This window comes from Malus domestica, chromosome 10 (genome assembly GCF_042453785.1).
Source record: "Malus domestica chromosome 10, GDT2T_hap1".
In the NCBI taxonomy this organism is placed as follows: Eukaryota; Viridiplantae; Streptophyta; class Magnoliopsida; order Rosales; family Rosaceae; genus Malus; species Malus domestica.
The window spans coordinates 39,974,883-39,988,416 of record NC_091670.1 but is presented as its reverse complement, the minus strand read 5'-3'; the positions used below and the strand labels follow the sequence as shown (position 1 = coordinate 39,988,416).

General features: G+C 39.9%; 2 protein-coding genes and 1 long non-coding RNA gene across 6 annotated transcripts; 1 reads left to right on the top strand and 2 right to left on the bottom strand.

Annotated features, from left to right (window-relative positions):
• The first annotated feature begins 433 nt into the window (after positions 1-433).
• LOC114827776 (uncharacterized) lies at positions 434-1,520 on the top strand. Its single transcript, XR_011572048.1, has 3 exons — positions 434-601; positions 1,040-1,283; positions 1,392-1,520. It is a non-coding gene; the product is annotated as an uncharacterized lncRNA (long non-coding RNA).
• A 1,350-nt stretch (positions 1,521-2,870) lies between these two features.
• LOC103446539 (protein LOL2-like) lies at positions 2,871-5,193 on the bottom strand. 4 transcript variants are annotated; one of them, XM_008385678.4, is made up of 4 exons: positions 5,002-5,189; positions 4,279-4,386; positions 3,707-3,816; positions 2,871-3,265 (listed from the first exon to the last, which is right to left on the bottom strand). In XM_008385678.4, the coding sequence occupies exons 1-4, from the start codon at positions 5,168-5,170 to the stop codon at positions 3,194-3,196; spliced, it is 459 nt and encodes a 152-aa protein (XP_008383900.1). In that variant the 5' UTR covers positions 5,171-5,189; the 3' UTR covers positions 2,871-3,193. The 4 variants fall into 4 exon arrangements, with proteins under 4 accessions (XP_008383900.1, XP_017190630.1, XP_028966214.1 ...); XM_017335141.3 differs by having other exon boundaries at positions 4,279-4,380; XM_029110381.2 differs by having other exon boundaries at positions 2,871-3,510; positions 5,002-5,186.
• Positions 5,194-5,718: 525 nt separating this feature from the next.
• Positions 5,719-12,857, bottom strand: LOC103446412 (DNA-directed RNA polymerase II subunit RPB2). Its single transcript, XM_008385518.4, has 23 exons — positions 12,400-12,857; positions 11,637-11,858; positions 11,250-11,540; positions 10,957-11,154; positions 10,719-10,870; positions 10,521-10,641; positions 10,392-10,436; positions 10,103-10,313; positions 9,595-9,671; positions 9,387-9,494; positions 9,187-9,303; positions 8,748-8,903; positions 8,565-8,669; positions 8,332-8,457; positions 8,168-8,245; positions 7,978-8,073; positions 7,765-7,880; positions 7,612-7,681; positions 7,475-7,528; positions 7,233-7,379; positions 6,845-7,144; positions 6,329-6,751; positions 5,719-6,204 (listed from the first exon to the last, which is right to left on the bottom strand). The coding sequence occupies exons 1-23, from the start codon at positions 12,646-12,648 to the stop codon at positions 6,085-6,087; spliced, it is 3,582 nt and encodes a 1,193-aa protein (XP_008383740.3). The 5' UTR covers positions 12,649-12,857; the 3' UTR covers positions 5,719-6,084.
• Between the last annotated feature and the right edge of the window lie 677 nt (positions 12,858-13,534).

Below are 13,534 nucleotides of genomic sequence, written 5' to 3'. Positions count from 1 at the left end.
TACCTTGGTTGAAGGATTCAAAACTTCAAAATCATCATCCATCAATAAAAAAAACTTAGTTTTCTCTATGAGAGCTATTATGGTTTTAGCCGGAATGAATGTAGGATAAACAAATAGTGATCATAGGGTTTAATTATAGTGTTTGAGTTTATTGATAAATTTGAGTTTTATTATTAATTTCATTTTGTACTTAATAGTAATTATGTAATAGGGTAAAATAGACAATTAACATTTAAAATTTTAGAGTGCTATTAAACCCACCCATTGTCTTATTTTCACACCCACATTATAAATTCACCCACTATGAAATATTAAAAAATTAATATGTTATTTCTACACCCACCATTATTCCTAAAATAACCTTTAATATATCTAAATTCTTTTTTTTATTTTAAAAAAAATATTAAAAAGAAACAATCGACCTCTCGTACTCGCCATTGAAGAGAGCAAAACGGGAGGGCGATGAGGAGAAAGAAGCAGGGGAGAGACAGAGCACTACCAAACTAAATGATCGGAGAGAGATGTGAGAAATGGGTCGGAGGTTGGATGTCTTTCGGGTGCATGTGTTGTTGGATCTGGTCATCTCCAGGTTGACGGACGCGTAAGTCTTGTCCCCTCCCTCCTTTCTTTGCAATTCACAGTCTTAGTTCATTCATAGAATCCCTAATTCCATGAGTTGAATTGTGTTTTTTTTTTTGTTTGATCAAGTTGTTGGAGATCTCCAACTTCCCTGATTCAATGTTGTTGGAGACGGGGGATAAGGAAACGGGGTGGGGGAGGGGAAAAGTTTGCTGGGCCAATTTAATTTTTATTTTTTTATTATAACTACAAGAACATTATAATGAATTTATAAATAGGGGTCTAAAAGTCTTTTTAATAAGAGTAAATATGTCATTAAATTTTTTATAAAAAGATGGGTGAAGAAATAAAATATTGGGGTGGGTCTAGTAACACTCAAATTTTAAGTTGAGTGTAAAAAAATGTTACATAGGTTTAAATAAAAATTTCCAAATCTTATTATTCGGCCCACTTATTATAGCCCAAAAGTGCGTAAGGCCTGGCCCACTTATCAGTCGCGACTCGCGAGTTTAAAGAGCATCAAATTTGAATGCGCGGGAATCTCACCCAGTGACTCAAACGACCTTCTTCAACCTCCGAACCAAAATCCTCAAGCTCCAAACGCTGACAACAATGTCGACCGCCAAAGCGAGCAACAAGAAGCGCAGGACCGAGCCACGGATCGCGAATTCCGATCACCTCGATCTCGACCTCGACCTCTCCAAGTACAATTTTCCGATTAATCGATTCTTCTTCTTTCAATTTTTTCACATCAATAGTTTCTTCGCAACAAGTGAACTAATTGGGTACATTTTGTTTTCTTTACTTGTCAGGCAAAGTTTCGCTAAATCCCTTTCGAAGAGCTGTGGAAAACGATGGATGATCCGGCACGAAATTTTTGAATATGTAGTTGTTATGCTGGAAGGCATTGTGTAATGCCCTAATTTATTGTTCTGATTAATTTGATTTTATGTATGCAGTGTGAGAAGAACTGCTTGAAGACTGAAGCTGTCAAGTTCCAAGCAGTTTATGAAAAGTTTTGAAAGGATCAGGCAAACCATCTGCAGGCCTTGAAAGGTACGTGGTCCTAAACCCTAATAGGTCAGTTCTTGGCATACAGTATATGTTCCAATCACCATCACTCCTTGCATTGGTTTTGTCTTCGTAGTTGGTAATAAAAATTCAAGTCGATATAATCTGGTTACAGTAACTGAGAGAATGATAGGTACTTCGACTGACTATCGGAAACTGACTTATTTTTCCGCATACTTTTGGGTTCGTGGATAGCTGGATAGGAGGTTTACTTTACATGTAGTTCCGTGGTCTCTCTTCGTTTTACTGTACAACCTTATCTCACTAATTGGGGTCAGCTATATGAATTCTAGAACGCTATTGCATTCGGTTTTGCGCCAAGTCTTCCGTTAGCTTCAAGTACTCCATGTTTTTTCTTAGTCTCTTTCCAAGTCTTCCTAGGTCTTTCTCTACTCCTTTTGCCTGAGTTTCGGTCTTATAATCGCATCTTTTAACAGGAGCATTGTAGGTCTTCAATTCACATGTCCAAACCATCTGAACCGATTTTCGCTCATTTTATGTCCAACAACCACTCCTACTCTACCTCGGATATTCTCATTCTTAATCTTGTCATATCCCATGTGGCCACACATTCAATGAAGCATTCACATCTCCCTTTTCCTGTAAAAGTGAAATTAAAGATCATACCCGAACCGCAGTATAGGTCTTGCAATCATATAATTATGAATCTACGTGTAGACCCTCGATGCTGTTGGGCATTATTGTTCTGTTTTGGTAAAGGAAATGCTTCTGTTGAGCTATATCCAAAACATAGGGAGAGAGAACAATGCAAATGAGTGCTGCTGGTCTTTGTTGATTGCCAAACTGGAAGTCATTGAAAAAGAAGCAGCAGGTACCTCTCTCTCTCTGCAAACACGTCTCAAAACAAGATTTGTTCTTCTGTTTGCAATCACAGGACGACAGAACTTTCAGCGTTCCGACGAGGACATCCCGGCAGATGATTGAAGATCACTTCAGAGTTCATAAGGGCAGTGCTACAAATATTCAGCCGTTAAATCTCCGTTAACCTGAGGTGTTACGTTTGTTATTACTTTCAATATGATATAGTACATGGCTCTGCGTAGTTTTCTCAGTTTCGCTATGGTAGTGAACCGAAATTGACGTTAATGTCCGTTAGTACCGTTATACAATAATTTCCCATGACGTTCGAGAATGCTTCTCTCTTCGTCATGGGAATTGCTTGCACCCTAAGCATAGTAACGTTTTAGAGATCGGTGATCTTTGTTGGTTGTCACACAACATATCATTTCTCTCAAATAGTTTAGCTAACATAATGTCAAATCAGTCTCGTTAAATTTTCGTCCGAAACAGCTTACTACGGCTCAACAGTTTAACTTTATATACAGTTGCAAATTAAATTTGGAGAAGAGTTGTTCATTGTCGATCGTACCAAGAAGATCCTTTCCTGCGAAGATCAAATCAACCAGTTCTGGTGTAAGCCCTTCGTTCTTCCCCAATCCATGCAACGGCAATACAAAGCAGAGTACTGCCAAGCTTCGGATGCAAGTAACAATTTCTGGACTGCCTCACTCGCATGAGCAGTTTAGTGAACAGGATTAGGAGGAGTTGGTGATTGCCCCTGTTGGACGGACCATGGCGGGCGCTTGTTGTGTTCCTACAAAGAAACATTTCACATCCAATCACACAAATGAAACACAAGCAATTGCATTCTGATCTACTTGCAATAACTATACAAATGACAGACAACTTATCTCAAAAGTGCTTTTCTTCTTATTCTCCCTCATAATGATACCATATTGACTACTACCAACGAAACAACTCCATGAAAGTACAACCACCACTGTATGCTCACTGATTAAAAATATAACTTTCCTCGTCGCATCATACCTATTGTGAAGTCTACAAATCCAAAACTTATACTTAGGGAAACGTGCGAGAAGTATAACGACGTAACTTAGTGATTATCCCGGAATATTGTTCCGAATGCTACCTCTAACAAATGGATTACAATCGCAACATACATAAATGAATGGCTCCGATATGTCTAGAGCACATACGTAACTATTTTACTTTTTCAAGTAAATTGTTTACTTACTCCAACTTCTGTCACAAAATTGCAAGAGGAACACCTAACGGATGCCGCTCCATATGGGTACATCAGCAACACTGCACAACTACCACATTTCACTTGTCCAACCTGATGAGCTGATAAAAAAAGAATCCTTTAGAAACTAGAACGTACATTTGCAGAAGAGAAAATGACACTTTAATACACAGGCATTAGGCACGAAGACTCTGGTAACCGAAACTTATCAATCTACAAGAGAAGCAATAGAATTATATCCATCGGGATTTTTGGCTTAGAACTCAAGTATTGCACACTGCGTTCTAAGTTTAGATCACGCTTTGGAGTATTATTGCGAATTTTTCACATTTGAGGTTAGTTTAGATCACGGTTTAGCTTCATGAATGGCTTATTTGCAGAAATTTCAATGCCACTGCAGCCTCTCTTTCCCTTTTTGCATTGTCACCTTACCTTTTAGCGCAAGATATAGAAAATCATCCTAAACTACAGAAAATAAGAAAAAAGAGGAGAGAAATAAGACATACATAGAAGCTTAACTTATTAGCTACTCCAAGTATCCAAGTGAAGGAAGAGAGAAGAACCTTCTAAAACAAAGTTGACTGTCTGACAGCACGAGCATTCGACATGTCTGGCTCCTCGGGGATACTTAAGCAGGCGGCGGCAAGAGCCACAAACCAGTTGAGCTATTTCTACATCATAATCACACGCCTCACCAGGTGAGAAAACTTTGCACTATTTATTGAAAGGCCCTAAAGGACATTCTTCTCAGGAATCCAAATCCCCCTCCCCTCCAGTCCCCTCGTATTTGAACGGTCACAATTAAGCAACGTCAACATCTGGACGGGAAGGGATTTGGAGGGAAGAGAATCCGATTCCAATGAAATTAGTGCATTGTAACCCAAATTATTCACTTTCCATTCTTACAATAGAAAGTTAAGAGACTATTGAGACAGTTGCCAATATGGGTAACTATTTTTTTGTCGATACAAGCGATATTCTACTATAAACGAATCTAAACTATTGGGAAAGGATTCAAACTCGGTGCATAAGGAAGCACATTCGCTCTAGCCAACGTGGCTACACACATACACATATGCGCCTAATTGGGTAACCTTTAAAATTAAAAGTGAACCCAACCCAGTTGCAGTTCCTAAATGCTAATCACAATCACATATATCAACAAAAAGAAAGTAAATAACAAAATTAAAAAGAATAAAACAAAAACCTTTTTCCTTTTCCAACAAAAAATAAATAAAAAATCCAATTGATACGAATCTAAAACGGAAAGAGGCTCACTGACTCACCGGAAGGCGGTGATGGCTGCGCGGCGGTGGATTGGAGCTCCGGCTGCGGCGCTTCGTCTACATCTACTTTGCTCTCCATCCTCCTCCTCTGTGCTTCTTCGTTGCTGTCGCTTGGACGCTTGGCACAAGCGGCGGATTGCAGAAAACGCCTTGGAGTTGGACTAGTCATGAATCATGATACGATGTCGTTCTAAGTTGGCATTTGGACCCGACCCGTTAACCCGATCCGACTCATTAATATTAGTATTTGAATGGATGATTAACCGGTCAGATTGCTAACGGGTGAACATGTTAACAATCCGTTAAATAACGGGTCACTTTGAGTCAACCCATTAGACCTGTTAGCACCCGTTAGTTGACAATGTTTTAATAATTTCAGTAAAGTCTTAACAACAAAAAATAAACTCTATGCAAAAAAAATAAAATAATAATAATTGTTAACAGATGTTAGTGGGGTGAAACAGTTGACCCGTTAGCTTAACAGATCGAATTCTAATGACCCGTTAACTTAACGGATTGGATTGAACCCGACCCAAACCCGATAAACCTGACCTATTTACGGGTCTACCAACATTAAGTGAAATGCTGACCTGGCGTTAAGATGTAGATTTTATTATAAAATCGTTCAAATTGATTAAGAAAAGAGTATGGTGTTTTCGGGTATTTTTTCCGGCCCTATACTTAATGATCATGTCACAAACCTTAGGAAAACACACATTTACTCGAACAAAATGTTATGTACTTATATATATCATTTAATGTGATGGCTTAACTACAGAAAAATTACAATTAGGAGGTTCCAACTCTCAACTTAAAACGAGACCAGAACAATACAGTTTGAACCGATTCCAAACACAAAGCCATTCGAATCCCATGAAAATACATCTCAACTCATTCTGATTATGTCTTCCAATCCCCCCAAGGCAGGAACCGATGAACCTTCTGAGCCGCCTTCAACCTCCTTAAACTCCGGCGTGTCTATTTTTATGACGGTAAGGCCTCTAATCGTTAACTCCATGCTTGTTTTGACGAAAACAGCGAAAACAAAGGACGTGTCTGCTTTCGCAATCAACTTCGACTATATCAGCCTCCTTTCTTCTTTTGGTTTTTGGCCGGCTTTATGTCCTTTGTGAGCATTCTTGGCGCTATGGCCATTGACATGAGCTCTTGGAATAGCAGCTTGCAGGCATAAGGAATGTAAACCTACACCAACGAAAGACGAGCAGCGGATAGCATTAACCTCTTACCGTAAGAACGGGATCAGAGCAATATTATAACTGTAGGCGTGAATTCATGTATCGTATGAGAGAGAGAGAGATTGATGTACCTGAACAATGTCAGTTTTGTTCTTGCAACCCCTGCACTCAAACGAATTCTTCTTGAGATTTGCAATAGCTATTAACCCACAACGCTCGCAGACATGAACCCTATATGCATCACTCTGGTCGAACAATCTTTCTTTCAGAAAGTGGGCAGCACCATGGGCAATCATGCAATCTCGTTCCATTTCTCCAAATCGTAGACCACCATCACGAGACCGTCCCTCAGCTGGCTGCCTTGTGAGGATCTGCACTGGGCCCCGTCCACGTGAATGGATCTTGTCGTCGACCATGTGCTTCAGTCTTTGGTAATATGTGGGGCCAAGGAATATCATAGCGCTGAGCCGCCTGCCCGTGTGACCATTATACATGGTCTCGAATCCACGCATTTGATAACCACAACTGTGAAGAGCTTTACTGATATTGTCCACCTAACAAAGAAAACAATAAAACGTGAGAATTTCCAGGAAAAACAAAAGAAGCAACTAAAGAAACGTTTCAATTCACGAGAAAGTGCAACTCACCGTCACATCTGTAAAAGGAGTAGCATCTCCTTCCTTTCCCATGTGAGCTGCAACCTTCCCCATGATACACTCAATCAGCTGACCAATTGTCATACGAGACGGAATAGCGTGTGGGTTCACGATTATATCAGGTGTGACCCCTTCCACAGTCCATGGCATGTCTTCCTGCGTATAAGTCATGCCCACTGTCCCCTTCTGTCCATGTCTGCTACTGAATTTGTCACCAATCTGCGGTATTCTGACTGACCTCACCCTTACTTTGACAAACCGCAACCCATCGGCATTGGTCGTCAGTAGAACCTACAAACACAAAGTAAATGCCAGTCTTGTGATAAGAAGCCAGTAGAGCTGCAAGCAGAGGGGAGAAGGAACTGAAATGAAAACTAACCTGATCAACTATGCCGGTTTCACTGTGGCGCAAGCTTATGCTGTGGTCACGCCGCGTGTAACGCGATGTCGCTTGCCCTGGAGCCTCGTCCTGAGCCATGGGTGTGGTCTTTCCTATGATGACATCCTCACCTGAAACCCTAGTTCCCTAAGGTAATATCAAAGAGAAGTTAATTAGTTCATCTTTGTTTCAGGGTATAGTCTGACAAAAAATCGTAGTAATACAAATATGCATATACTTACAGGAGGAGCAAGACCATCATCATCCAATTTGTCATAAGAACCATGTCGCATACCCTGTAAACTCAAACCTTAGAATAGCGTCCAATACTACATGAGCAGCACCATTGGAAACATAAGCTAAAAATTGAAATTCTCACCATAGTATTTGCTCTGTCAGGACGCCCAAAATCCTCTTTGACAAGGGTTCCCATCTTTTTCTCCTCATCCCTGTGACGGGTAAAAGTTATTGATGCAACATTGTAGGAAAACAAATGACTTGTAGTCAAAATAGCTGTTACAGATAAACTGACCTATAAGATCGAAAGAATAGTGACCGGAAGAATCCACGGTCCACAGAGGATTGATTCATAATGACAGAATCTTCCTGGTTATAACCGGAATAACAGGAAATGGCAACAATAGCATTCTGATGTGGAATGGAAGACAAGGAAAACGTTCATCATCAGACTTAAGTTAGAAAAGCGAAAAGAGAGAGGAATAGTAAAACAAAGTTAAATACTTACGATGCCAGCGGGAAGCTGCCGGAAGTGGAGATGCTCCATGGCTCGTGTGGTGACAAGTGGTTTCTGAGGATAGTATAAAACATACGCCAATGTATCCTGAGCGAAGAAACAAGAAGATTCTCATTAATCAACTGCAACATTCAACATTAGAAGATAAAATAATTAATTACACGTGAGAACCAAATCATACCATCCGGAACTGATAATTGGTGACATAAATCCCCATAGCTTGCTTCCCCATAGCAGATTGATACGTATTACGTGGAGACTGATCACAACATAGCTAATAAATATATGAAATAATAACTTAATAACATATCAAACTGATTAAATTCACCTGTACAACAAAATCACCTGATTATGATCAGGAAATGGTATAATAGAAGCACAAACACCCAAAATAAGTGATGGGTGGATTTCACAATGTGTATAAGTGTCCGAATATGCCTCCTCAGGATTGAGTCTTGCTTGGACAAGATCCTGCACACAAGTTTTTCCAAATTGAATCATGAATCCCTACAGCTTCTACATGTCTCTTTATAATCCAAATAAAACCAAGATGCATTTTTCCAGAAAGAACTACTAACATTAATTGTCATGGAAATCATTGTAGTCTCCTCTTCTTCAGTGTCAATATATTCAATATATCCCTTCGCTACAAGGTCATGCCAACCAGCATCTTCAGGGCTTTCCTGAAAGAATATAAGGGTAGATTGATGTAAACATTGGAAGTCCAAAAGAAATTAAATAGAAGATTTCTGCTAGCTCACCCTCTGCTGCAATGCATGAATATCTCGCTTCTTTATGAGAAGCCTCTGTTTGTCCACAATGAATAATGGACGACTGCAACGGCCATAGTCAGTATATATCCGCAATTCTTTCAGACGGATATCCCTCACAACCCCAACTTCAGTGTTGACATCAACCTGCACAAGTACAGAGTAATCAGCATCTGTAACATTTATTGTGACATTTGAACGTGGAAAGTTACTAGTCAGAATGGTTATAAGCACGCACTATGAAGATTGGGCAGGTAAGACCAAAGCACAAGATGAAAAGGAAAAGAGGAAGAAAAGAATGGGGCAAATTAACCAAACAGACTCTGATTAAAAAGCCAATGTTTTGAATGTTGCAGATTGAGCATTGTTCTTTTGGCACATATCTACTGGAATTTACAATTGTAAAGAAATAAATAAAAGAGATACTCACCCGTCGCCTTAGCTTTCTTAATGTTCTCACCAACATTTCAGGATCACGATGGATTCCAACCCAACAGCCGTTAACAAAAATTTTTGTAGCTTGGGGTATAACCGCAGGTGAAATTTCCTACAGCCAAGATAAAGACGCTTGTCAAACTAAAGAAATAAAGAAAACATAAATCAGAATCCATTACAACTAATAGAACAAACCTCAAAGTTTTCTGTACCCCATTCTTCCAAAAATTCCAAGATTGGATATGCAGCTGATCCTACCGTTATGTATACCATCAACGCAAGATTCTTGACAAGCCCGCATGCCTGGTTTAACAGACAAACTAAGATTTAAGTGCCATGTACAGAAAGAAAGGGTTTCTCAAGGTAACTTGCAGACTTAGAACTTTTAAAATGTGATACTCACTTGGCCTTCGGGTGTTTCAGCTGGGCACATCATTCCCCATTGCGAATTATGCAGCTGACGTGGTTTAGCCAATTTCCCTGATAAAAGAAACCTTTAGTTCAAGGGAAGGAGGGGACCACAAATAGCAGTAGCAACAAGATGATTGGGAAAAAATAGATGCTACAGGTTTTGACCTTACACCACAGATGAGGCTTATAACTGCAATCCAAAGACCTACAACCATAGGGACCCTGAGATGTGAGAGGACGCTACAAAGTTTAGGTCGGAGTGGTGTGATGGATGGAGTGATGAAGGAGGAGGATGCAAGCTAATTGCATATGGGGCTGGAAGACGAGGATGCCCTAGCGCTGGGCTAGCAAACAGGTTGACTGGACTGGCATTAGGAAGGTTGATTCAGTCATTTGCGTGGGAGAGGATTGGTGAAGAGAAGGGTTGATCCAAAGTCTTTACATTTGAAACATAAGAGTACAAAACACAGCAGAAGCCAGAAAGCATAAAGTGGTTTTACCTTCACGCCCTATTGGAGAATTCAGTCTTCTCAAGTGTGAGAGGGTGGATGCGTATGTCAAACGATTTAACACCTGCGACACTCCAGCCCTTGTACCAGCTGCATTTGCTTGTCCCCAGTTTCCAGTGGCAAGTGAATATTTGAGGCCACTCGTGATGGTTTTAGCTTTGATGGCAAATTGCAGATTAAGATCCTTTCCATTGTCAACACACTGCAACATGAATTAAATATGTAAGTAAAAACCCAAATAAAATAGAAATCTAATAAATTCAGGGTTCATGTAAATAACCTTCTGTGCATAAGCTCTCACATCCTTAGTCAACTTCCTGAATAGCTGCGATTACATAAACAGTTCCATGGTCAACAACATAATGGTAAAAAATTCATACAACCTTTAATTTCCACTAAAAACATATACATTTCTAAACAAGCCTCCAAGTAAGGGACCAGCAAGATCAAGCCGCTTGTTTCCATAATGATCCCTGTCATCCTCTGGCCTCCGACCAAGTGCACAGAGTAGAAGCCTGTGAACGATATATCTGGAACAAGCGCAAATGCCCATTTAGTTAACAATTCAAAATCCAACTGGATGCTAATGCATATCCTAAAAACCTACCCAAAATAGTAAGCTTTCTTTGTCTCACAAAATTCTCCAACACCAACGTGTGGAAGCATTTCCTTTTGTAGAATCTCTTTCGCGTACTTGATTCTCTTGTCTCTACTTACACCAACATTTGCACCTCTCTTTCCAATATAATCTAATGCAACCTGTAGCAGAAAATAGAATAATAAGCCACATGCTAAAAAGTATTTGAGAAACTTGTAGACATCAAACCATGAAATAGATAAAACACCTGTTGATTCTGAATCACAAATGCTTCTTCCAAAGAAGGTCTGAGCAACTCCATCATTTGAGTATCAGAAAAGTCATAACATATGTGCTCGAGGATGTCTTTATCGGCAACAAACCCAAGAGCCCGGAAAACGATGATAATAGGAATTTCCCCTTTAATATAAGGAAGTGTAGCTTTGATATACTGTCCCGAAGAACCCTGCAATAATACAAATGCAAACAAACAAAATGAAAACAAAAAGCAGACACTACATGAACAAAAATAAACAATACTGCCACAATCAGTTTCATTACCCCTTTAGAACTAGTCCGGGCAAGCATCCGAACAAACATGGTACTGGGCGGCCTGTTTTGAGACTCCGCCATAGACCGAACTTCAGCCACATAGGCATACTTGTTCGGCTGCCTCTTCTTGAACACATAGACATGATTGGTGCTCATCTTCTCTTGAGCAATAAGAACCTTTTCACTCCCATTTATAATAAAATATCCACCTTGATCGTATGGACACTCTCCCAGCTCAGTTAAATCTTTCTCTGAATTCTGGTACAGTGTGCAATAACTAGACCGAAGCATTATAGGAACCTGATAATATGCAACAAAACAAATTCAACCAAGTTGTTGACTAGCACTGTTAAACTCATCCATCGTTATTGAAATAATTATAATCACATTACACACCTTCCCAATGAATACTTTGGTGAAATCCTGGGTCTCGGTGAGTTCTTCGCCATCGTGTCCTTTCTTTATCATCCTCTTTGAGACATCCACATACAAGGGTGCTGAGTACGTCAGATTTCTCAGCCTTGCAGCTTTGGGAAATAAGGTTGCAGTTTCTCCATCAGATTCGGTCATCATGGGCTTACTCAAATAAATCTGACCAAAGCTAATCTTGCATACAGTCTGTAATCCAACCCAACAGTGTTAAAGCTCCAAACAACATAACCATGACAAATGCTTCAAATTCTACTTTCATTTTGTACTAAATAATTAACCGGCATAAAGATATCCTAGCTCCCAATTGCTTATCCAATTTTAGTTTTTTGCACCAACTATTACCAATAAATTCAACAAAACTACAAAGCTCAGATTATTTAATGACGATGCCATTTGCTTGAATACAACAGTATTAAAGCTCCAAACAATGCTCCAATCCAAATTCTCCTTTCGTTTCGTAACAAAGAAATCAACTGTGACTCTGTGAGAATAAAACCCTAGCTCCCTTGCTTATAAGTTTGTGGTTTTGTGCACCAAGTATAACCCCTAAAACTACAAAAATTAGGAAGCTTGAATTCGTTAACAACAATACCATTTAATAGAAATTCTACCATTGGTAAAACTAGCCCTAAAACCCATTGGCAAACCGGCCCTAAAACCCCCGTTTGTTTCCCTAGAGAAAACGCAGGCAATTTCACACCCATAATTTCCCGGGAGGAAACCCTACCTCGGCGAAATCAGGCTGGTGCCCCGGGTTGTGCTGCGACTCAGGCCGAATCTCGATATCGGCCGACTCGTCGACAATCTCCTGCATTGTGTTCTGAATGAACTCGTCGAACGAGTCGAGCTGCTGGCGCACCAAGCCCTTCTCCTCGAAGTAGGCAGAGATGACGGCCCACGCGTCCTCCTGCGTGATTTCGTCTTCGTCGTCGTCCTCCATGTACTGCTGATCGTCGTACTCGTGCTCCTCCTCCATGATCTACGGTGGCGGATTGGGATTCGAAACCCTAGGTCTGGGTCCGGTTTGGTTCTCTGCGCCCGATTGAACGGGGTCGTTTGATAGTGCGAGCGAAACCCTAGCGGAGCTTCTTCGCCGTTGGGGTTCGGAGGAGACTTTACGGGGAGAATTGCGGAGTTGGAAATGTCGAGCGAAGTGAGCTTTTATTTGGTTTATGCGTTTTGGACAAGGTGGTAGAGCGGTGGTTCAGTTGGATAAAAAACGACGTAAAGATTGAGGCGGTTTCGGTCGTAAGATAGAAAAACGACGTTGACTCTCGTGGTGGAATAAACGCACTCACACTATGAAACCTAAAAGACACATTTATTTTTATTTTTCATACACTCTTGTTAATTTTTATATTGTTCTTCTTTAATTCATTCGATTCGACGATTGAAAATAAAATACCCTAACTACTCCTCATGGGGGAAGTATTCTGATATTTGACGTGTGATCTTAATTTCAAACTTAGTGTTTAAAGATGAATGCGGCTTTTGATGGTTCATCTAGTCACCGATATGACTAATACCAGTTTTCACCCTCTTGGCAACATATTGATTACTACAGACAGTTTATGAGATGTATTGGAGGTTGTGAACTGATTCATGTGTATTAGGAGAAAAACATGGTTACGGATGACCTTATTAATTGGAGTTATAATATGAATTTTGAATATTAATATTTTGAGTATCTGTGTAAATGAATTGAGATTCGTTTATTTGATGATATGTTAAGAGTCACTAGGACTCGCCTTGTCTGTAATAATATATCTTTGAGCTAGCTTTCACCCCCTGTTCATTACCAATTTTGATTACAATTTGGTATAAAAAAAGATATTATTTTAAAGTGAATGGAGGGATAAGGC